At 35.5% G+C, this 26,211-nt stretch overlaps 1 protein-coding gene across 4 annotated transcripts in view; it reads right to left on the bottom strand.

Annotated features, from left to right (window-relative positions):
* LOC110372812 (G-protein coupled receptor Mth2) overlaps positions 1 to 25,988 on the bottom strand; it is a 36,644-nt gene extending 10,656 nt beyond the window's left edge. For 2 of the 4 annotated variants that reach the window (XM_021329787.3, XM_021329786.3), the window contains exons 1-4: positions 25,221 to 25,987; positions 9,219 to 9,396; positions 6,218 to 6,409; positions 619 to 697 (exon numbers count right to left, since the gene is read on the bottom strand). In XM_021329787.3, the coding sequence (XP_021185462.2) occupies positions 619 to 697; positions 6,218 to 6,409; positions 9,219 to 9,396; positions 25,221 to 25,670 (899 nt within the window). In that variant the 5' untranslated portion in view covers positions 25,671 to 25,987. Of the gene's footprint in view, positions 1 to 618; positions 698 to 6,217; positions 6,410 to 9,218; positions 9,397 to 25,220 lie in introns of all 4 variants that reach the window. The other 2 variants (XM_049837903.2, XM_021329789.3) reach the window with 2 other exon arrangements.
* Between the last annotated feature and the right edge of the window lie 223 nt (positions 25,989 to 26,211).

Here is a 26,211-nt window from a genome sequence, read left to right on the forward strand (position 1 = left end):
AAAGAAACAGTCTATTTTGATTTGCAAACGCTTTGTGTCTGTCATTCGTAGTATAATCGCTATCTTCTTTAGAGTGCCATCATGATTAAAATGGACATTCTGTACTTAAATATTTAACTTAGGTGCCGACCTAAAATAAACTCGCATTATAAACATAAATCTATCCTAAAAGCAACGAGAGTCTATAATAAAAAAAACGCTCCAAATAACGATACCATTTCGTGTGGGCGAAAACTGTCAAAGGTCCAGCCGCGAAATTGGCTATCTTTTTACAAAGTATTGGTTTCCCACGCGATATGAAACCTCGCTATCCGCTCGCGCGGTCTCAGCGTGGCAGATATCCGCCAGCGGTTATTATCATGTTGTACATACATACACATATTCTCCAGCTATCGGTTATATTTGTATAACATGTGTATCCGATAAATGATGAAACTCCTGCTTTGTTTTATCAGATGTTCTATACAACTTCTACGCAAAATATTGTCGATGAAATATTGAAGACAAAACGTTTCACAAAAGTATTGTTACAAGAAGAATATATCTCCTCTTTATGTAAACGATTTTATATCATCGCTGTAGGGTTATGGAATTTTAAATGATTTCATAGCTATTTACCTGAAAGTCCTCCATATATCGAAACACATGACGTTGAGCCAGAAGAAACTCGTTTGGAATGCGTAGTAAACGATGAACGCTGAAAAATATAAATAAACGTAAAAAAACAAATTAAGAAACCACATTGCTGAAAGGAAATAATTCGGCGTCAATACACTGAAGATGAAAGGAAACACAACAAACGATAACCATGCTACAGGTATTAAAAGATAATAAACAAAAAGTGTGAAAATCCCTTTAATTGAAAAGTGGGTCAGCTATTGAGCTTCTCAGAATATATTGACGCGACACTTGTGAGTTTGAGAAGGAAAACAAATACTTAGTTTAAATATTGCAACATGAAATCTTTTTAATCTAACTAGAGCAAGGGCAAGGGAAACCAGTAGGTAAATTCATAAAAAGTAGATCTTTTAGTAAGCCATCAATAGAGACTCTCGCATTTACATTGAATCGCAAACCCATTTAGCTCTGGAGCCAAATTAGTGTAGGTGGATACGCCTTCTATGTTTAGTGAAAGACACTCACCACACAAGAAATTCTAATGTGTGCCTGAGAACAATCCCTTTTGATCAAGCCCTTGTGTCGTTAATCAGGTGCAATAGTTAATTATGCTGGTGTTCTTTTGTTCAGACGTATTTAGATACCACGAGCTGGTTCAAAACATTTGAGCGACTACAAAGAGTAATCGCGCTTCAGTAAACCGTATTTCGCAATTTTGTGGCCAGCACTGCCACAAAAACATAGACTAGAATTTTGTGGATCGTCTACGCTAGTAACACATGCACCAGGCAACAAAACTAATAGCTTTCACAAATTGCATTGGAAGTGAAACATCTGGCTGGCTGACATCAATGTTTTTTTTTCTTTCATTCGAAAATCAAATAAGAGATATTGTGTGGATTTGTAGCAGTTACGAGGAAATGGTAGGCGTTTGAAATGCTCGTGTCGATTCCGCGGGCAATATGGCTCGTAAATACACGATAAGTATTAGGTATGAGTTTTATTGGCTTATTCCTAGATTTTTGAACAATGCCTCACATTATTCTGAGCTATAACTGGCTTATTAAATAAAGGATTGATACAAAACCTATTCTTAGTTATTGTTTGTCTGAAATCAGTGACCTTTAAAACCTACGTCATACAACTAACTCTAGTCTATCGAGAAACAATTTGCCTGAAACCAATCGAATAAAACAACCACAAATGACGAAGCTGCTTCTCAGAAGTTTATTAATAGCATTATCATTAAAAATGCGTAGGTATTGCGAAATATTCAATGAAAATAATATATTTTAATTAAAATTTCCGGGCAGTTATTTGGGCTGACAGGAAGATAGGAGTGAATCTGACTCATAAGTTCAACAGTCTTGTTTGCTTTACAAAGCATGTGGTACAGTCATCATTAGATTTGAAAATTAAGCGAGTTTTTTTGGGCATAGACTGCGTCTTTTCTATTCGATATCCAAAACACAATTAATTAGTAGATATGGATAAATCATTATCTCCAGAAATAAATGCTCGTTCAATCGTTAGAAATGTATAAAGACTGAACTATGTATTTCAGAGGGAAGATTAACTATTTTTGTATGCCCGTGTTCCTTGTCAAAATAAATATTGCACTATGTGTTCGAGAGCTAATTTGATTAATTTTCGACTTTTCGATTTCGTAATTTATTACGTTGGCCCAGCCAAAACGTAATAAATTACCTTTAGTCAATTGGTAGACATTTGGCAAATGAAGTCGTTTGCCAAATGTCTACCAATTGACAAATGCGAACCTATTCAGATTCAAACTCTGGAAAGTTACATAAAACGCCATAACCAGCTACTATAACAAAACATATAAACATTTTAACAAAGTTTGTTGAAAAACTCAAAAATAGCTTTAAAAATTGTTTGTTTCTGGCAGAAAGAGAATTTAACAAACTAAACACAAACGACTCATTCTCACAGAGAATCGGGTTTCGTTCCCATGCCCATAAGACAAGTAATCTACGAATACACCTACACCCCTCCTTGTCTCCTAAAAATTAGGTGTGTTACATCATTAAGATGAAATAAGATCACATTCTGAAGTGATTGCGATCAATTGTCTGGGTCACGTTAGTTTGTTAACCTCCTGTAGTGTGCGATCGTGAACACCAGTGCCGTAGGCGGCGTGTCTCGTCGGAGACAAGATAAATTACATTTAAACAAATTATTTTGTCACGAGTAACAATCGGTAGTCAGAACTTTGAGATAATTTATGCAATCCTGTAATATCGCTTTTCAGTTCAGAAGCTTATCTTATCTCTCACCACGTATTTCTGTCTAAAGAGGTTCATAATGTTTTTTTTTTGTTTAAGGTTTATTTAAGTTGGAGGCTCTTTTAGTTGGATTACCAGGTTTTCTTGTTGCCACATAATTTCTTGACAGAAACGAGCTTAGAGCTGATATAATATTAATGGTTCTTATTTATTTTTTTCTATTGGAAAGTTTAAATGGAATTTCTAAGAAAATATTACGCCAAAGCGATCACATTGTTTTGTTTACGGAAGAATAAATATAGTAGTGTAACGCAATAAGACCATTTTCGCAAATTGGCAAATTGTGAAGGAAATCATAATATTTGGGTTCCTATAAACCTTTCTTCAAAACCTTACTTCACGAACCGTTTAGGATTCAGAGCTGGAACACGCCCAAAGAAATTAATGAAAATGGCATGAATTTTCATAAGTTTGTTCCGTCCCTCTCCTGGGATTGGCCTAATATTCACAGCAGTTGTTTGTGTTCAGGAGTGCACGAAAATTTAATTAGGCTCAAACTTAATTGAGCTTTTGAATAAAATTATTCAAATTAACAAACTTTTAGTTAGTCATAAAATAAATGATATTATTAATAATGGCTGAGCGTGCTATTTCCGTGTGCACGAACTAATGTATTCACATACCCAGCGTAGCTAGACTCGCGACGAAATGTGGGACGATATGTAAATGGCCGAATTCTGGTTGTGACAACGTTGACATCTGACATTATTCTTTTCAACAACAGCCACTATTATGAGTCAAGTTATGGTGGCGGGTAAACATGTTTTTTTAATTACATTAACAGGTACAATATCAGTGCTAATACACTTCGGTTAATTACGTCTATTGCTAACAATGCGGGGTGTGGTGTTCCGTAATTATTCAGGAAATTAGCCGTGATATGTAGTACGCTGTGAAAGTAAGACGGATTGTTTACTGACTCTACACTAGATAAGTAGCTACTTATCACTGATTAGTTGCTTACTACACTACTAATGAGGGCCATTAGTGGCAAGAAGGACAACGGATAGTGCCCTAAATTAGGTCAGTTGTTGTTTTGCCTAAATATTTTGGTCATTCTAATGTTTAGAAATTAAGGTTATGGAATAGTACTTAGTTTTTCTGTTTTGAATTTTTTATTAATACTTAATTTTATTATAGAATCGAGTAATGTTTCAAGGCATGTACATAACCTAAATCTATTTTAATATAATCCAATTATTTTGCATAAATCACTAACTAGTTTGGAAGTTACCATTACTTATTGCCAGTTTGCCACTATAAAATAACGCCAAGACACTTCTCATCTGCCAAATGAAATAAGGGCAGGCTTAACTATACTCTCAAAGTTACGCAGATTTAATCAAATATTTTATGACCAGGCGATAAAATCAGGATTGAGAATGGCCGTTGTAATATTTAACCCAATATCGAGTAATTCCTTGAATAATCTTAAGACCGATATTATATTGATTTACATTTATTAAGACTTGACTTGAGCCTACAGGGATTTGATTAAAACCACGGAGGACGGAAAGATAAGCCAGACCAGCCAGACCAAAGTACCTATGAAACAGAGGCCATACTTTTGCACATGCTAACCACAAAACATATCTGGAATAGAAACCAAATGACGATGAAAACTGACATAAAAAATCGATGCAAACCGTCACAATGGAATTGGCGCCATTATTAAAGCATCGATAAAACTGACCATAAGCCTACACAAACGATTCTATCAAAGTGAAATGAGTTCTCGATAATAGCTTCAGTTCTCGATTTCGATTAATGGAACATTCGATATTATTGGAATATTGAGTCGAAAAGTTAATTAAGGCGAAGAAGTTGTGGTCAGCAACTAAGTGTTTGTGGCTAGTTAGTAGGCTGTAGATAAACTTTCTTTATTCGGCTTGCAAATAAATGTCGGGGAGTCAAAAGAAGCAGTATCACTTGAATATATATACAAGATATAATTAAGTGACTGAATCGGTATGAGACATGGTGTGAGGGGTACATAAAAGTATCGATTTGTCGTTGCAATTCCTCTATGAATTGGACGATGTGAATCGAGCATACACCAGACGCGCGTGTTTGTTTTTTGAGTCATTACTTTGACACACGCCACAATATCAGGCATAGATATAATATTACTAAACAAGATTGCGCACGCTCAAAATATATATTTACGAAAATGAACTCTATTCTAACGCAATAAGGTACTAAATTGGTTGCATAATACACAGAGGCAAATCCGAGCCGAGAGGGATAGTTCGAACGGAGGCTGTTTGTCTCTTTCTAACACCTTGCCAGCATAAAAAAATGTTGTGATCAAAAGTTTTGTCTTCCCAAAAAACAATTGAATCACTTATATTTTTATCTTATTTTAACAATTGTAAGTCAACAAATTAATAACAATCGCATTAATTTATTATACTAATAAATTATTTATATAAATTATTATTCTTAAAACATAAACAACATATTTTTTTTTTTTTTCTAGCGGTAACCCTGAACATTCTTGGCGCGTAATCAGCATTTAAAATGTTGTTTTTATTTTTTGTATTAAATCAATTTAAACTATTTAAATGGTGAAAAAGTGTTGCGTTTATACTCGTAAAAGTGAATCCTATGGTGGTTGCAATATATCGTTCCACAGGTTAGCTAATAATAACATTTTCGTAAATCAAACAACTAGGGTGCCCATGAATTCTTGTAATGAGTCAAAATATGGGTGATGGATTTTAAAACTGTTGTACTATTGTTATAGCTTGCCAAAAAATGAAGAAAGGCGACATAAACGGCTCAGCAGTCTATACGTGAAGTAGAAATACAAAAAAAACAGTCTTCACTTCGAATCTTCCTGCTTTTATACTGCTAATTCCCGCTAATTATTAAAAGCCTTTATAAGTATCTTAAGGTCACAAACTGCGTAAGTTAAAACTTCAATACCAATCTGCGTTTAATAATCTTAGCAAATTCAGATTTGTCTCACATAGCTTAATCTCATAGTCACCCTATTAGAAAGGGACAGACAGCCTCCGTACTAACTGTTTCACTCGGCTCGTTTTTTGGATTTATATGCGCAGTCCTGTTTACTAATATTATGTCTATGATATCAGGTGACTTAAAACCTAGCTCTGAGTATTTTTAAAGGCTTGATGCAAAAGAGTAAAACTTTCTAAGTTATGTTTCTGGTGTCAGCCATGATGATCAACTGATATCAAGACCTCCTCCTACCTCGAGCTATTAAACAGCAATATTTTCCACGAAGTATTTAAAGAAGAAACAAGAACATTAATTTACCGCAAACTTACCAACGACTAAGCAGCCTGTCATTGCGACTCCAACTCTGCCAACATGGAGCTTGAGGTAAGCCAGGAACGGGTAGGCCACGATCAGACCGCCGCAGTACGCCATCAGACACATGCCGTGCAGGTTCCGCAGCTCAGGAATAAATGCATAGATCAGGAATGTTGCCAGCAGAAACGGTACTGACAGAATTAAACCTGGAACAAAAATGATCGTCAAGTTTTGCTAGCTATTTACTTTATGGAAACTTTCTACTATGCCTTTGGTTGATAGAATTGAATTCAGAACTAAGTAAGCAGTAACAGTTAATACAGAAAAGGGCCAATTAATATAATATTATAAATTTAAAAAAAACCCCGACCCAAAAAAAGTCCGCTAAAATTATGACAAAAGGTTAAAAACGCTAAACCCTATAAAAAGCAAAAAATAACTTTGAACACTACGTAAACTAAATTTTGTCGTGTCGGGGGACCGCTCTAATTCATTACTTTAGATACGTGTTTTTTTTTTAAACGAATGTTGTAATTAGGTAGGTATCATTTGATTTATGTAAGTATTTATGAAGGTAAAAAGCGGTCCCCCGACACGTCAAAATTTAGTTTACGTAGTGTTCAAAGTTATTTTTTGCTTTTTATAGGGTTTAGCGTTTTTAACCTTTTGTCATAATTTTAGCGGACTTTTTTTGGGTCGGGGGTTTTTTTAAATTTATAATTTAATTTTATTTCATGCTTTTTAAAGGAGCTCCTTAATTTTTCCTTCTTTCATTTAATTTATTTTATCTTAAGATGGGGTCGCTATATGCGATCTCGGCCAAAGGAAGCTGTTTAACACTCCTCATGACAAACTGGCTCTGGGAGAATTGCACAGATTGAGAAACAATAAAGATTAACCTTTGAACATTCTAGATTTTCAGCAAAAATATTAATCGGTTTATCCGTTTCATTCCGGCATTTCAGGCTTTCATCCGCCACATCCCATTTCCAGCATCAGGTTCTCGTCAATCAGAAACATGAAGAGAACTCGTCAAGACAAATTTAACGAGCCCAAACTCGATGGGTTTACTAAAAGGCAGTTCAGGGTTACGTCTCCTACCTTCGTGCCCTAACAGCAGACCAGCTCAGTGGTTCCAAAAGACATAAGTGTTTCAAATTTCAGATCCCACATATACTTGCAAGTAAACTGAGCGTGTAACATTCCTATCACATCTAGCAAACGAGCTGATGACCTTGAAGACCTGAACCGATTTCCACCAAACATAGCTAAGAACATTCCCGACTGACATACCTTTTAAACAAAAAAAACCGCATTACAATCGGATCATCCGTTTGGGAGCTACGATGCCACATACACACACACACACACACACACACACACACACAGACGTCAAACTTATAACACCCCGTCGTTTTTGCGTCGGGGGTTAATGAATCCTGAAAAATCAAATTCCTAATGTATGTGTACATGTGTACCTATAGTTTATGCACAGATTAATATAATAGTTACTACGTAGTATGTGCAGGCGCACGACAGACGTCAGTGCATCTGCGACGACTGTATCTTTCAGAATCGAAAACTATTTTAGTTATTTGCAGTAATGAACTTGTCGTTTTGTACGCTACGAACGCGTGGAATACGACTAGCCTATAATAACTTTTACAGCCATACAAAATCGTTGGCAAACGTTCGCAACGCATGAGAGACGCTGTTTTATCGCCTATTAATTCAAAAGCAGTCCCATAAGAAATAATCTGGGTATTAGATTTAATGTTATTAGTAATTATTCTTATTAATGAAATGGCTCGTTCAACAAAAATGGCTATATGGTCCGTTCTGTGGAAAATTACGAGTTTGTGGTAATTCTGCGATGAAAATTCGGTATGTTTAGTCTCAGTTCAATGAAATAATTTAATGTTTATCCGCATTAGAGTGGTGACAAGGGCAATACCAACTGCGCTTACGTAATGCTATGCACCTGACACTTATCACGTCAACGTATATCGAGCTTGTTGCTAGGGATATTTTGCGTCATTTCATTTCGCAGGAATTAAATGCAATAAAAGGATGAACTGAGCAAAATGTGCCATTCTATCGATTCAGTATGTTTGCACATCTACTCTACTGTGTGAGAAATAGACAACGATCTATCCTCGATGCCATGAAAAATCAATTCGTTCGGAGATTCCTTTGTTCCACGAAGGTTTGAACTTTTATTTACTGAAAATAAACTTCAGTTTTCCGTGTCATTTTTGCACTTGCTATCATGTGTTACTACAACAGTTAAGTGTAGTGCAGTATAATAAGCTATTTTACGAAATATGTTGTTAAGCATAAGTAAAAGTAGCCCCTACATTAAAACGTTTAGTTCACCTGTAAGTGGTATTACCTAACGACCGTCCATTATGTCACGTTTAGCGGTACACACTTTTAAAAGTGATCGATCAATATTCATGGACGAAACTTTAGTGGCCGCTAAGTGTGCCCAAGTATGTACTTACACGCTTAATTAAGGGCACAGTTAGCCTATCCCATCGCTCGTAAAAGATATCCTATTGCCCTGTAGTGTCAACAACGTGTTGTTTTGACGAGGAAACTAACGCTCGTTTAAAAATGAAACGACCTATAAACTTGGAAATTGGAAGTAATTATCCGGTATTTACGACGTTTTGTTCCAAGACAACGTGACGGAAATATTGGTAGTTTGGGCTGGTCTTCTAATGAGGTTGTCAGTGTAAGATTAATGTGCTGTCATCGCCCATCATTATAGCGTAACGCCTGTACCTACTTGTTTGAGTTGTTCACCTCTCCTACCAGTTATGTGTGCACATTTAATTAGATAGAAAGAATAGAACTTTGTACGTGAAACCAAAATTATAAAGTACATATATATTCTAATCAAAACTTTCATTCGCTTATCTGCGAAAACAGAGAATTCTGCCGTAGCCACACAACTTATACGGCAAAAAAGTTTGTAAAGAATCCATACTAGAAGTTTGAAAAGAGTCTTACCAACAGCATACGCGGTGTAGAGTACAGGGCTGTCATCCGTGACCACATCTTCAAAACAGACGCCAGCGACCAGCCGGCCAGCTTCGGAACTGTTCTCGTTGAAATACATTTCCACGCAGTAGGAGCCGGGGTCATGCCATATTGGTCCTCCTGTAGATACCTCGAACAGTGTGCCATTCTAAAAAAAAGAAAAATATATAATTACTTTCTGCATTTTTTAAAGAAGTTATCTAAGGTGTTAGTCATCTAGATCAGCTACATTAGCATTTATTTTTCTAGATTAGCATTTTGTTGGTTATTGACAATTCGTTCACACGCAGAACGAGCTCACTGTATCCTTAGGTCTAGCAGTTTTTGGCTTGGATTTGAATGTAATAGATTCTATGATGGGGTTCCAAGCAGGTGGAACTAAGTATAAGTTTGGGACCATGGATGCTGCAAATTGGATGGATTAAATACCGCGATAAAATCCTTAAAACTAGTTTTTTTTTAATGTCTAATATTCACGTAAGTGTCAGAAATCAACAGGTAATGTAAGGTTCTCAAAATGTTGATAGGGTTAAGAAAAAAAGTAGCAATTCTCAACGATAAGTATAGCACTGCGCTTTATGGATTTTGAATGAGAAACTGAATAGATTCCCTGCACTGGTTTGCATCTGCAAGATTTGTTGCACTACCAACATGTAGACAGCAAGCAGCCTGAAACTTTTATAACTTTCTCAAGTTTGGGATACAGATTAAGTTACAATTTTTGCTACAACATCTTCATACAACCTTGGTGGTAAAAGCGGTTTTACTATATCTATTATTCAGGCTCATATAAACTGTTCTGATTTATGGGCGCTCCCAATATGTTTCCTGCTCGGACACAATTCAAAATTATTGGATCCGTATTGATCGTGTGGAAATGCCCTTATCGCAGAATATTAATGTTTAACGAGGTTTAATATATGTTCAACGAGGTTTGATACCACGATACAGGCCGTTCCGTCTATGACGTCTTGTAATGTCAAAATATTAGAATATTTAAAAATAAACACCGTTTATACATTTGGGTCATAGATGGAGCTGTAAATTTTTTGCCTAAATCTCGTATTGCGTCCGTTGAGCTTTCAGAAGAATAACTATTACAGTAACAGTCTTTAGAAAGTATCCCGTAGCAGTGAGAGTGAATAGTGGTGTTGTTAAAGTGATAGTAATTGTGACTATACTGAGGGGGAATAAACGGGTCGCTCAACCCCCTGAAGCCCAGAGTTTAACATTTTATGAGGTCTTTTAATTGCATTTCATTTAACAGATTATTGTTTAATTGTTGTTTAGTTATTCGAGGCGCTTTTTATTACAATAATAACACTGAAAGCTGAAACCATTAATTACATTATGCCATTTTGATGTCGTGATATGATATATCATGTATGTAGGTATATTTTGTGTGTAATTGGAATTAATGGCGTGTCGTTAGGGGACGGTCAGCTATGTTTAAAATTACGCAAAACTGTTTTTGTTGCCATACGACTGTCAGTTTGGTTTCATTATTATAAAAGTCTGTATGATAATATTCCGTGGTAAATGGGCCTAATGAAATATTTCAAAAATGCACAAAATATGTATAACAATTATTTTTGTATTTTGAAACGTGTCTGAATAGACAATTAGAAACTAATTATCAGCTTTTAACACAGCTGTAATCGGGATTTTAGCTTAGCATTAAACCTATTAGGAATACGAATACCCTAAGGCTAACCGAAACTAATTACACAGAAGATACTTGGTTTTGTTACTAAGTATCTTCTGTGTAATTAGTTTCTGTAAATCGGCAATAAAAAGAAGAAAATAATTTAAGTCCCGGAGCACATTACGCTACCAATTCCAACGAATTCTTAGTATCGTCGTAGAACGAACAAAACGCTTAGTGTTGAAGCTTATGCTCAGATTTACGAGCAGCGTTTTGTTTCTATCACATGCATACCACAGACATCTAAGAAATAGATGTGGACATGCAAAGTGAAAATGTTTTAGAGCTAATATTAAATCAACGTCTGTGGTTGAATTATATCGGAACACGGATATATGAGCACAGATTATCTTGGGACTTCCAGATAAATTGACTAGCTTGTCAATATCTATGGTTTACGAGGCGTGTACAGTTTCACGATTAATGATAGCATCGTGTATCGGACTTCGGCCTCGTGCAAACTTCAGTGTACAATTTATTACGTTATTACTATAGTAGTGACGATAATAATAGTGTAGGTAATAATTTTCAGATAGATTTTCACAGATAACGTATATTTCAATGTTAACTGTCGTTGTCAAAAGATTTGTATTTATTAGGTAACCTACTTTCGATTGAGTAGAGTCTTTTTGTGGAAATAAAATATCATTCACAAATTCAATGCACTCTAGCACAAAATGAAAGCGCCGGTGTATTTAAGGGGGTCCAAATGAATTTGGTATTCATCGATCGAGCGATCAGTCATATACCTACTTGCATCCATTTCCCATGTTTGATCGAGTAACGTATTGAAGTGAATAAACTTGTATTAATTTATTCGACTTACATTCATTATTTATATCTAACTGAAGAATTCCAAGACTTGGATCTTTTGAATAATTTCAAAGAATACTGTAAGCAGATGCTGCAAAAATGCTTCGTTTAGAAAGCAATGCACATCATTGGTATAGTTATTACTTACTAACAAAACGTACTGAGTGCATCTTTTACCTACCCCAATTAAGATCATGTAAGTACATGTTTTTTTTTTTTAAGTCGTTTTAATCTTTTCTTATTCTACTTTAAACTACCGTTAAAACTTTCTTAAAATTTAATATAGACAAGTAGCATTTTTTTATTATTAAACTACAGAGATAAAAGCCATAACGCTGTGTCATAAAATAAAACTGCAGGATGGAAGTTTATTATAGAGACCCGAACGACCCGTACAATAAGAAATGTGAAAGTTTAAATACTGCAGTAGATTTTATTATACGCAGGTGTAACAACCGAGCTAACCTTTTGTTGATGGTATGCCTGAAATTCACACGGAATGCTGCCATTACATGACTAAACCTTGATTATTTTGCGTCTGCAATCATGTTTTAATTCGTATTTTACGCGCAATTAAGAAATATTAACATGGGTTTATGTTCACACTTAAAATTTGTACCTAGTCATCAAAAATCTTAGTGCATAAACGATATTTTACATTCAGCAGTTAAAACGGTTCTGAAAAATAATTACCTATAATGTGTCTGTGTCATCTTTTTTTAACAAGTTTTTTTTACTTACAATCTCGTTTTTTTTGACAACTCATTTCAATTTCAATGCGTATGAAATAATGTCAATAAAGAATGGAAAAATCACGAAAAGCTTTTGGAAAATAAGTGATAACGTTTTAACTTTGTAGAGACGATAAAATATATGGTTTTTCGGTCCTCGTGCTATTAAAAAAAGGAACATATTATTACAAACAATTGTAAAACATATTTTATGTTAGCAGGAAATTAATTCTCTCCACGACAGACAGCACATAGGCATGTATTAAATAAAGCATAAATTAATGAAAGCTTGCATTGTGTTGGCTATTTAAAGCTAATTATGTTTATTTTAAAGGTTGGATTTAGGGTTACGATGAATAATTATACTTCAGTAATTAGTTTATACATATAGAAACTTGGAGAGGCCTATGTCCAGCTGCGGACTGCGATAGGCTGATGATGATGATGATATAGAAACTTGATTGTTATTTCCATTTGCTTTGTCAGTGAAAGGACATAGTGTACATATATGTATACCCAAACAGTTAACAGCCAGTTTCTTCATCAAAAGTTAAAGCCAAAGTAATGTCTAAAGTAAAAGTAACGGTTAAATTCAATTTTTCTATGAATTTTGCTGTCACTTTAGCTTTGAAAAAACGAATTTGACCGTTACTTTTACTTTAGACATTACTTTAACTTTAACTTTTGATGAAGAAACTGGCCGTAAGTATGCAGACAGAATTATATCGACATTGCTTTCTTTTAGAATAATAAATACCCACTAGAAATGTGCAATGTGGGTAAATACTACGTCTTTATAGGTGGCATGAGAAACACAAAGATAATTTTTCCCTTAGTACAAAAATAGCCATCATAATATTAATTCTAGTATACGTATTATAATATTTTAGGGCGCTCACACACAAGTCACCCACTTATCTCAGATGTAGACTATGATTTATGAAATCGGTACTTAGGAATGTTATTAAAAATGTCTGTGGAGACGAATATTAATAAAACGAAGGCGATTGGGATTTTTGGGCGATTTTTTCTGAAGATTTCATTGGAAAAGTATAAGATATCTCCCATCATTTCTGAGTCACATAATACCATACATTTTCTTTGATTCAATCAACAAAATAAAATAGAAAACCTCGATATCTGCCAAAATAATCAAACCACTCTCCAAAAGCTCCAAATTGTTTTATTTTCATGATTCAAGGGCTTCGAGATTTTAATCGATGCTGCCCCATCGATATTGTTAACATCACTGATAAAAATAGCCATAAACAATAGAGATCGTACTGATACGTTTATTACGTTCTAGAGTGAAAAATAATAAACATCGTGAGAATCCATAACGTATTTGTTGCAACAGGTACTTATGTTCAGTATTTATAGCATAAGTTTCCGCAAAACCCAGGACTCTTTAACACATTGTTGAATTTAAATTATGCTGGCACCCATAATTTATTTACCTTATTAGGTTCTTTTTACCCAACATTTTTACTTAATAGAAACAACGCGAAAAGCTTTCACATTAATTTCTTTAAATATTTACTGCGTAATAATTTAATATACGACCTACACGCCGTTATAGCCTAAGCATAGACAATTTTTAAAGGAAAAATGTGTTATCACATTTTTTTCGTGTTACGATACCTAGAGGTATGAACATGTCATGCTTTTTCATAAATGATAAATTACTTGTACATATGTAGCATATTGCGAGCCACACATGAGGCAAAAAAGGTAAAATGTTTCTTATACAATGTTGGGTGAATGTGGTGTGTAAAAGCCGTTAAAAGGAGAAAGAGATAAGTTTACTTTTATGAATGGGCCTTTGTTCAATTGGCGACTGGCCACTCGCTTCAAGTGATATTAGAATTACTTACAGCTCAACTTATTTCAGACTATATTGTGCACAGACAGGGCGTTTGCGTAGATGTAACCTGTACAATTAATTAATTATTTTGTGTGCGTAGTGCAGTTTTCTAAAATAAACATTTCGAGAATTGTATTAGGTAAGTTTTTTTTAATGCAAAAAAATATAATAAGAAAGAAACTATGAAACCTAAGAAGCCAAACTTGTCTTCTTTATAAAAAAAATAATGTAGTGATCTTTTAATTTGTGTAACCTAGATTCCTAATAGTGTCAATCACTGCCTGCTGTGTAGAAGACCTTCGGAAACGGAACATTCTCACGGTATAAAGGCTACACAAGCCACTTGTAACAACAAACACTATTACACTACATATTTTATAAAAACATTGCCCTTAAAACGTTTACGTTACATACTCTAGTTACGTAAGAACACGCTTTGTGAAAATTTGGCTCATTTCAAGTAAATATTTTCTCGGGAACAAAGAGACTGCAAAATATAACAGAAATAATTCGTTAACAAGAATTGTTTGGAAAATACCACATTTACGGTCCAATATTTTCATAATTTATTGTGGTTTTCAGCTTTACACAAACGTATTTAATTTGTGTTGCATGCACGATTTCAGCGAAGTACATTTTCAAAGGAAGGAACATTGTATGCAAGTCTGATTCACAGCCCATTTCCACCATTGTTAACTAAATTCTAACGAATAAAAGGCAATATTTAAAATATAAGTACATATTTTATAAAAAGTACATATTAAGTGCTTAAGTACCTATATATTAAATGGCAATTGTGTTAAGTACATACCGATCCAGAGGAATTAAATGGTCTTACCAATTTTTCGTAATACATACGAAGACCTTTCGTGCACATATAGGTATCTATTATTACACTTAAGTTAGCAGTACCTAATATAGCAACTATTAACGAACAAAAAAGTAGAAAATGAACAATTTCGCTGAAGCATATTAAGCGTATTCCTTAGAGGATGATGGTGAATGAATTTTGTTGGAACTAGTTTTCATGTTAACTGTTATCTATCCGCTGTAATAATACTTTGTTAGGTCAAGGTCGTAATCTACACGAAATAAATGATAGTAAGCAACTATAAATGACATAATTATGACCACTATCAAGTCCTTTGCGCCCACTAAGGGTTTTTCTTTTAAAACCTAAATATTTTTAATTATGTCACTAGGTAATTTAAGTAAGTAGGTTCATACAACTAATTTGGGAATACTTTATATTTTAATAGATTCTAGTATATTTGAATGTTTACTTAGAAACGGCTAAACATGGAGTTTGCATATATATACTTAGGTACATAGTTGTTGCAGGCTTTGTAAAATGGAGAAGAGTGCTTTATTCTGAAATATATTTGTCATATTTGCTGTTTGGATACTAAGTCTGTCAGCCCCGGATCTAGGGGGGGGCAAGCCGGGGCCTGTGCCCCGGGCGGCAAATTCAGGGGGCGGCAAAATCAGGCGGCTGCCAAATTCACACCACGGAATAAATAAAAAAGCACAAGTACAGCAATTTCATGGCCATATCAACTTGACCGATACCCTGAGCGCGGAGTAGGACAAGCTGCATGACTGCACGAACATTTATTATTCACTGGGCGAAGTTTTAGCAAACTAAAATTGATTAAAAATTATTTGCGATCATCTATGAGCCAGGAATATCGCATATTTATTTTTATTTTAAATCCTACATTACAGATTACTGTAATTGTTACCTACAGCGCCATCTTAATCTGTGGTGCAAGGTGTGCGAATAACCCAGGCGCCTCGATCTCAGGGGCGCCGCGGGACGCTCCACCACCAGGAATTTCGATAAAATTACACCCGTTTGATAAGGAAGTTCCACATGTATCACGATACTGACAAGCAAAGTTCCTAAAAAAGTCGTCTTCGCTTTGTTTGATTGATCATTGTGATTATTTTTTACTTTTAGCATCCTCCAACTAAGTGAAAAAATTCTCGCTCGCTACGCTCGCGGTTAAATGGCAATGTATGTACTGTTTTTCTGATTGCTTATTATTTTTATTGACTCGGTCGTCCCGGTTTAATTTGTGAGTCTTCAAACAAATAATTTAAAAAGTTCGCTTTACAGAGTACTTGATCAGATAATTTTGTGTCGTAGGCTCAAAAAATTTCGCGCTCGCTTCGCTCGCGAAATATTACACATGCATTGCCTCAATAACTTCATAAGTCAAGTCCACGCTGTCTTACCTTTTATAAGTCAAATGTAGAAATCACTTTTTTATGAAGTCCTCAAAAGTTTGCGCTTCCGACTGCTTGTTACTTTACAGCGCTTTTTAAAACTTATTAACTTTTTGTGTCCCAAAATTGAAAAATTTGCGCGCTCGCTTCGCTCGCGCTACTTTTTTCAATTGCATTGGTCTGTCTCGACTTTCATAACTTAAACCTGGCTAACAGTTTGAGCCTATAATGAATTGGACACATTTTTTAAAGTCCTTTACCTACCAAAAAAGTGCACTTCATTCGAACGTTCTTATTTATATTCCTTGTAACTACTGTAAGTACTTCAATACATAGTTGGCGCTTGGGTGATGATTGCACCCAGGCGCTACATGAGCTAGAGACGGCCCTGCCTGGCTACATATTGATAGCTAATATTATATGGATGATAGAGGTGAAAATAAACATAAGTAGGTAGGCGGGGCGGCATTTTTCAGATTTTGCCCCGCCTAATAAAAATTGAAGATCCGGGGCTGAAGTCTGTAGAATGATCCCACTGAGATCAGCTCGTGATTTATTATCCTTTTTACGTCATATAAATTGTATATAATGAGGTTATAAGTTGATAAGTAGCTAAAAAAATTTCTTCTTTTTAGAACGTTGATATAAAACCTTTCAAAAAATATTATTTTTGTTATTAATTTTATATCTACTAGCTTTAGCTTGAAAAATTGTAAGAGATTAAGTGATTTATAACAGACTAGACTTTTACCGCAGCTTTAGGGCTGCTCCTGATAGTCCGCTTAGGGCATGCAATACCGGTTAACCGGTTTCGTTTTTACCGGTAAATCGCCCATTTTTGCGAGTTTTAAACTACCGGTAAAAATAATATGAAACCGGTAATTTACCGGTTTTTACGTTTTTCTGATAAAATATAGCAATTGTTCATTTAACGTCAAATCTTTGTTATGTAGCCTGAATATAATGTAATGTTGCATACATTACGTATTGTAAAAGTGTTAAAGTTGCTGTTTTTTAGGAAAGTAAACATGTGTGTCCTTAACTATCTCTAGGTTAGATACAAATATTCTTTCTCATCTTAATTTATAAAATCTAAACAAATTGTATTCATTCGGTTATTCTGTATTTCCTCATAGCTGTCAGCTCGTACTAGGTACAAATGTAGCTAATGCTTATTTTACCTACTCTATGACCTTACTGAGCAAGGGCTTTTACTTCACCACCATGCGGACAGCTCTGACGACACGGTGGACCACACAGTCCAGGTGTGCACTGCCTGGGAAGGGTACCGCCGTGTTGTCGTCGAGGCAATAGGCAGCGGCGACCTTTCGCGTCCTTCCCTGGTTCAAGCCATGGTCCGGAGCTAGAGGGAATGGGAAGCCGTCACCTCCTTCTGCGAAGCAGTCATGCTCGAGAAGGAGACGGCGGAGCGACTGCGAGTAGCACCCCTCACCCCAGCCGCTGTAGTGGACCAGGAAGACACCACGGGCGCCAAGGGTCGAGAGACAACTCCCGGCCACCGTAGGCGTCGGTCTGTGGGCGGTGAGTTCGGGTGGCTCATCGTTCCACCGACTGCATAGACAACAGACCCGTGTCAGCGGCGCGCGTTGTTCCACGGGCTCCTCAGGGAGATGTCAGCAAACCCAGTGGGGCCCAGCACGGGCCAAGGCCTGCCGGGGCCGCGGAATTGTTCGAAAGAGTTACCGCTACCATGGTCCATAAAACGCCTACTAAAAACATGGGTTTTAGACAGACAGAGTCTGTCATTTGATGATTTACCATAAAAAAGGGCTTTCCCTTCAATGAAAAATATATATTTTTACGGTAATTCTTAGCGTTTATCCCGTCTTGTGACGGGGTCGGCTTTCCGTATCTTCCTTCTTCCACTTCGCTCTATCCTCCTGAATAGACATCTTCCTCTTCGAGTTCGCAGATTTTCATGTCATCCATTACGACACTCAACCACCACGGTTTCGGCCTGCCTTTGCGCCTTTGACCGGGTATATTGAGATTGAGTATCACATTCACACTGCCGATGTCCTCAGGTGTCACTCCTTTTTACATGTCCGTACCATCGCAGCCGTTTCTCTTGCATTTTGTCGGCGACATCGCGTACGGATGGTACTGACATGTTTTTTGTTACGGCCCACGTCACAAAAAACGTTTACCACCTTATACTTTGCATATTTATTTAGTTTTTGCCTTAAGACTACCCAATCTTATTGTCATAATATCACATTTTAAAAAAATTACAAAAATTACCGTTTTACCGGTTTACCGGTAAAAATATTTTTATTACCGAATTTTTACCGGTAATTTTCGTTTTACCGAAATTGCATGCCCTAAGTCCGCTAACAAGTTCGTCACAAAAAATAAGTCAGTACAGATAATGTCTGTCAATTATTGCTTTTTTAAATTAACTTTTCTATAAGGTTTTATTATAGCTTCTAAAGTGCTAAGTGAGTTAATATTTAAAAAACAGCTCTAATATACAAACTTATTTTAAATGCTTAAATTAGGATTATTATGCATAATACGCCGAGGCGTAACGATAGGCAATTGTTTGTGCCCGCGGATATGATAATTTTTAAATACGCACTGCCTGCCTACTGAATTCCTGGTATTTCATGGCCGCTGGTAAAACGGTTTTATATTGGGAATTTCGTCATGGTCGTGGGCCAAATAAATATTTACGGTCAAATATATAATGTGAGGTGACCAAATAAATTAACAGCAAATATCAGCAATGTAAAAAAAAATCTAGTGTGACTGATTGGTTCCACAAACCACTGCCGTGGTTTGCATTATTTTAAAGACCAATTTTCCTTCAATTTTTCTCCAAAACTTTTCCTAGCCACTGCTAGCGAAGTGACATTGTGGTTTGCACCGATCATTGCCACAAACTTCAATATTACCTACACTTTAGATTCAAACAATGCGCTTTGTGTTGTTTTAATAAACCACTTAGCGACTTGTCGACAAGAAACTAACACGTTTAGTTATGTAGAGTTAGAACATACAAATTACAAACATGTCATCTCATTAACTAAGTATTTTCCAGATATAATGATGTGTTTCCTATGACAAAAAGTACAAGTTCCATTCAATTTCCACGGAAAACGAATGGAAAATAACTGTCTTGATGTCAATTTACATACATATGCACAGGCATAGATATTCATAATATAGGTAAGGCCGTAAGACTTGAAAAAGCCCCAGGGAATGAAAGATATACTATAGGCACTTACTAGAAGATAAAGAAATCTGACTCTAAGATTGGATACCGGCAGAAGTATCTAAACCCTGTGAAAAACAGAGGGACTTCTTCAAGATGATGAAAAACCCACATATGACGAGTACATCGTACGATTTGTAACAATTCACCATTTTTCTTATTACGAGAAAAACCAATGGTAGGTACCTACTTCCAAAGAAGCAACCATTTAAAAAAAATGTTTCCTTAAAATATGTTTTGTTATTTTTAACTTAAGTTTTTAATGTTATCTTGGTATATTTATGTCCGCATCCATATGACTGTTTCCAAGCATTTGCTGGGCGCACCCATTTAGATAAGATAGTGGTACGAGACAATACAATACTTTGTTTACAATTTCTTTTTTAGTTCCTTATGTCGTTTAGAAATTGTGATAAACACTATCAGCTGTTTGTAGATTTGTAGTTGTGAAAATATCATACACAGTATTGTATTTAGAACATCGTTGGCCCATTGGAAAAATAAGAGAAACTGTGGCTGTGTTCTGAAACTTTTTTAGGACTGAATTTATGTCTAAAATCATCCTTATAGACACCCAAAAATAGGGCAACCATTCAGGGGTAACGCAGGTCGGACTGAATTAAATTTTAAAAGCTTTAAAAAGCCAATTTCGACTAAAAGCCGGATCATTAGTCAGGGGAAGTGCGAGAGATTTTGGGTTTAGCTTGATTCATTTATTTAGTACCTATTTATACAAAGAGTTGTTAGGATCGACATCAAAGTTGCTCTAAAAATCGGATTTTCAAAAAAGATTTGTAAAAGAGAAAGCTGAATTTCAAAACTATAACTATTTAGTAATCTGTGGCAGTTTACTAACTGATCAGACATTCGTATGCCACGAAAGTAAAAAAAAATGTAGTGTAGTAATATAGAGGTAAATATAGTGACCACAAAGACACGCAGTTCGTTGGTATGCCCTCCGAAAGATATCTAAATAAAATATTATGTTAACGTCCGTGTGTTAACGTTTAATTACTTTGTAAGTAAGCATACAAAAGCATTCCAGTTCATTTGCTTATCAAATACCTACAAGGTAGAGTGAAATATTTGACATTCTTAACAATAAACAATTCAATTATCTCGGAAACGATTAAGAAACCTTTTGGATCCAAATTGTCTGAGATAACGCTGAATTAAAACGGCCTTAAACGATTTTCAGGAGCGGTAATTTCCTGAAAATCGTTTTAATTCACCACGACCACTGGTAAGCTTAAGTGTTTCGGAAGGCACCTGTGTTAAACTGTTGGTTCTGGCTATATTTGCCTGTTTTCAGTTAGAAGCCAGAAAGTCTGACAACCAGTATTATCAAGGAGACAAAAAGGGGCCCCTTGCGCCCCTTCTTCTTACACGCAAAAACATAGGAAATATGGTTGTATTGTTGTAATTGGTTAAACCTAACTCTATTTGGTTTTAAAGTTCGAATAGTTCTGTTTTGTGCCGGTTACAGTATTTTGGTCATGTAGGTCGCTACTTTTTGGACTCAGTTGCATCTGGTTAGACTCGAAGCCGGTTAGTTAGTATTTTGATAATAAGTGTAATTCAAATATGTATTATATTGGTCTACGAGTCATTTGAATAAGATACGTTATTTGCGTTAATAATCTGGTAAGCACTGTCTGGACTTTTAAAATATCATAATTCCCAATTAACTGAGTAAATTGAAAACATTTTAATATAGACACAATTAAGACCATTGTTTGCACACGGAACGGTCACCTGTATTATCATTAATCAAATTAACTTATCTCTTTTTAAACAAACCGTTAAATTCGTACCACAAATAATTGCTTACCGCATACCAAAGTAAAGTTATGTAAGTATGTAACGAATTTTTAATTAATAAAACATCCCGATGACATCTAACATAATGTATATAGTTTCTTATTGACCACTTGTACTTTATAGTTCATCATTTGCCGAATCAAATGAATACTAAGTAAGTACTCTATTACTCATATCAACGAAAGGGAACGAGGGAACAAAATGCCACACACTACTACGGCAGACATTAGCGACAATATTAGACAACATCATAATTCTGATGACCATCATAACGTTCGTCTATTGATCAAATAGATACTTAATTGTGTGAACCCTATTGTTTTATGCCACTACCATAACACACTAGACTAGCGAATAGATCGTCTGTCTTACAAGGAGTGTCAAAAATACTTTACCAAATTACCTACGTAGATAAATGGTGATTAATATTCATCTGAGGACAACTACTTGCCGTACTTCACAAGTAGATAATTGTCTTTTGTGGTAGGTATGACGAGTAGATAGAAAATCTCAAACTAATCAAAACTACCCTAGTTTATCCGCTTGTAAGAATTTTGATTAGGAATTCTCAAAAATATTATCGGAGGGAGTAGAAAAGATGTGATGTCAATAAGAATTTGACACTATTTTTACATGACGTTCGTCTGCAGATTTTCTTTCCTAAAAGCGCACACTTTACTCAAATGCTAACTGCTACATTTTGATTAGAACAAAACTAAGCAGATGAGATAATATAAACGACGCTGAAAATAGACGGAGATGGCGCAGATAATCTAACTTTAAACGTGCTACACGGTATCTTTCATGCGCCCCAAAGAAAGGAAAAGCCTCAAGGAAAGAAATATTAATAAATAATAGTTTAAAAAAACTAAAAAACACGCTTTTTATAGAAAAACGAACCAAAAAATAGAAAATAAATTTTAATGAATTTAAATTAAGAAAACAGTGTTACAAATTTCAATGAATATAAATTAATAATAGTGTGAATAAAAAAAAATATTTAAAAAAAGCGTGGGGTGCATGGTGTCAATAGTTATAAATATTTTATTGACAGATATGAGTACAGTGATTTTCATTTCGATAATAACTTAAAAAGCACCCCACGCTTTTTTTAAATATTTTTTTTTATTCACACTATTATTAATTTATATTTATTGAAATTTGTAACACTGTTTTCTTAATTTAAATTCATTAAAATTTATTTTCTATTTTTTGGTTCGTTTTTCTATAAAAAGCGTGTTTTTTAGTTTTTTTAAACTATTATTTATTTTCTACTTTTTAGTTTGTTTTAAAACTATTATTTGTTTTGTAGAATTAAAATTCTCTTTAGTATACAAAAAATTGTCAATATTAGAGAAAACGGCTAAAGATAATTATTGGAAATAAAAATTAACATCGAGTCCTGCCTTATCGACTGTAGAGAAAAATTCTAGAAAATTTTAATTAATTTTCTTACCTTATCGACTATAGATGAAAATTATTATATAAATTAACAAAAATCATATTTTGCAAATTGAAAAGCCTAGAAGTCGGTGTCTAATGGATGTTACTAAGTTAATTTTGCCACCGACTTCTAGGCCGATGCACCTAAAATTAGTTTTTTTTTGCTTTTTAGTGTTTTGGGAAGTCGGTTTATTTTTTTTGTAAAAAGGTTATTTATTTAAAGCTTTTCAGTGATACGAATAGTTGTCATTATCCATACAAGTGGGAAGTTCTCATCAATACAAAGAATATAAGTCCAAACGAGGTATTTTACATATTCAGTTGTCGAGTTCCCTCGACTTTCTCTGGTCTCCATCATCAGGTCAGCTCCAAACCTTCACTGTTGTATAGGTCTTGTCAATACGAATAATATAAGCCCAAACACGAGGTAGTTTACATATTCAGTTGTCGAGTTCCCTCGACCCTCTCTGGTCTCCATCATCAGGTCAGCTCCAAATCTTCACAGTTGAATAGTGCTTTTAGGCGTAAACCTGAGTGTCAAGTTTTTACCCTATGTATGCCTACAACTTTTGAAGTTTGCCCTCGATTGCTCAGGGTTTCCATCATCAGATCCTGACCTGATGACTATGGAACCAACTGGCAGCTATTCCGAGTCGAACAAAAAAAGAATCACGTAAATCGGTCTATAAACCGCGGAGTAATCGATGTTTATGTGTAACCTCCTCCTTTTTGGGAAGTCGGTTAAAAATGGAATAATTTTATCAAATTAGTGTATTGTCATCGGTCCTCAATAAATCTACAAAGTTTGAACGAAATCTGGCCGTTTAAAGTGGGTCAAAATCGCGCCCAAAGAAGTCGGTTACAAACATACAAACATACAGGTGAAGCTAATAAAAAGCGCGTAAAAAGAAAAACTAAATATTAGGTAGGTATACATTCTTAGTTTACGGATGTAATGCAACAAGAACTCTTCACTGTCAGGGTCGGAGATAACATTATCTTTGTATGTATTTTACTGTCTTATGATGCTGCAAATACTTATTTTTTTATAAACTTGAAAATAATTATACTGATAATCGTAGGTATTTAAAGTCTGATGTGTTGTACTTACTCAATAAGATCTGCGATGAGTTCAATTATCAAAATATGTCCTATGTATGACTCCCGAATGTACCTTAATATCTAACTGTCTAAAGAAGCAACACTGGTTAGTTATTTACTTTTCCGAGAAGAGAGAGAAGTTTTTTTGTGAATTATTTTCTTGAATTTTCAACTCGTGAAGACTAAATTCAAGGATGGTATGACAAGCATTTTCTTTATTGTTTTATTGATTTCAAGTTGTGTCTTTTTCATTCTTCTTTGTACAGAATCCTATATTGCACTAAATTAGCATTAAGCTGTTGAAACGCCTTCACAATCGGAAATAAACAACAATTGAATGACGTGTTTATCAATTACGTATTTCGCAAAGTTTAATATATTTCCTCCTTAACTTCACAATGGACCCAATGAATCATGGCATGATAAGGTGTCTCATTTGCTCAATGGATTAACGTCCACTCATGTTTTCTATGGAATTTTGCGACTAAAATTAGAGGCATTTTTGTTGAGCGTAGAAAATAAATAATTAGGTAATTTATGTTTATGTCGGACTGTGGTAGTTTACACCGGTATTTTAGCTTCTAACACAGGACACTCTTTTTCTGTAGCGTCAATTTATAATATTTTTTAATTTATAAGATTTAAAATGAATTCGGTAGAGTTTGTATAAAACGCGCTCAACTGGGTAAATATATTTTAACGATTGGTGAATTAATATCAGACATGCTTATGTTTAATTTACCTATATTCAGTGACTACTTTACACTACATAACTTTATTTATGTTGTTTAATACCTACATTTTCACTAAACTGATTCTTACTTGGAGTAACCGTGATATGGAAATAGATTATAGATGACCTACAATCACGCTACCTTAAATGCTCACTTTTCTTTTGAAGTTTATACGCAACGTTTCTAAGAACGTTAAGTCTTATCTGTCTTTTCATAGAGCCTCCAAATGATAGGTACCTACTTATTGCAAAGAACGTTAGTGACTAATAAGAAACGTCTATAACGATGAATATTACCTGTTGAATATAAAGCTCTTCGCCAGCTGCGGCCGAGTCCACCAAGTAGCTGTCGATGCAGGGTCGCTGGTACAGGTAGAAGAAGTGCTGATGCGCCTGCACGCTCGACACCACCTTCCCGTTGTACACGGGCGGGTTGAAAGGGTTTATAGCACTCGCGTCAGTCTCCGCACACTGCCCCTGCACAAACGCACTCCCGGGACTGCAACATCGATGCAAACACTTCCTTCCAATACAGGGACACCCTAACACGAGGGCCGTGCCGTTCTCCTCCAGCTCATACCACGTACCGGACTTATACTCTGTCCCATCGTATACAATAGAAGAGTTCTCGTACTTCACTCCATCAGTTATGTCCACGCTCTGCACCCTGGAGCAGGGAGTACACTCGATACTCATGAACACCAACGTGCAGGTCACCGCTAACAATATCGGTTTCATTTTTAGCATCACACGAATACAGTCACAGAAACTTTGTCACTTTGCATCTAAAGTTCTATGCACGCGCTCATACTCGTTTCAGGAAAGTAACAAAATAGGAAAATCTTCCGAAAATGAGTATCGTAAAATCGAATCAAATCGGTACTGAAGGCGTTATTATCACTGCTGGAGTGTTCATTATCTGAGTACTAGTGAGGTAATTTGATGTATCATTTTTATTATGATAAGAGATAAGCGGTGTTCGCGCGTCGCGCGGTGGAGGGGAGGCGTGCTGCAGTCGCGCCGTGTGCGTCCCGACTGGCCCTCGGGCGCCGCAGTCTGGAGCCCGTGGAGCCCTGACGCGCATCTCCTCCTAGGTACCTACGCCTGACAGTACCGTCACCACATTACTTATCACTGTACGACGCTCTTTTGTTACCTACATGGTGACACATTACGTCGTGACTGACCGCACAGTGAGATTGACGACATCCATGGTGTAGCCTAATTCAGTATCAAAACAATACGAAATGCTCCTAAAAGAAACCTTTACAACAAATCATTCTGCAAA

Source organism: Helicoverpa armigera, chromosome 8 (assembly GCF_030705265.1).
Source record: "Helicoverpa armigera isolate CAAS_96S chromosome 8, ASM3070526v1, whole genome shotgun sequence".
NCBI classification, from domain to species: Eukaryota; Metazoa; Arthropoda; class Insecta; order Lepidoptera; family Noctuidae; genus Helicoverpa; species Helicoverpa armigera.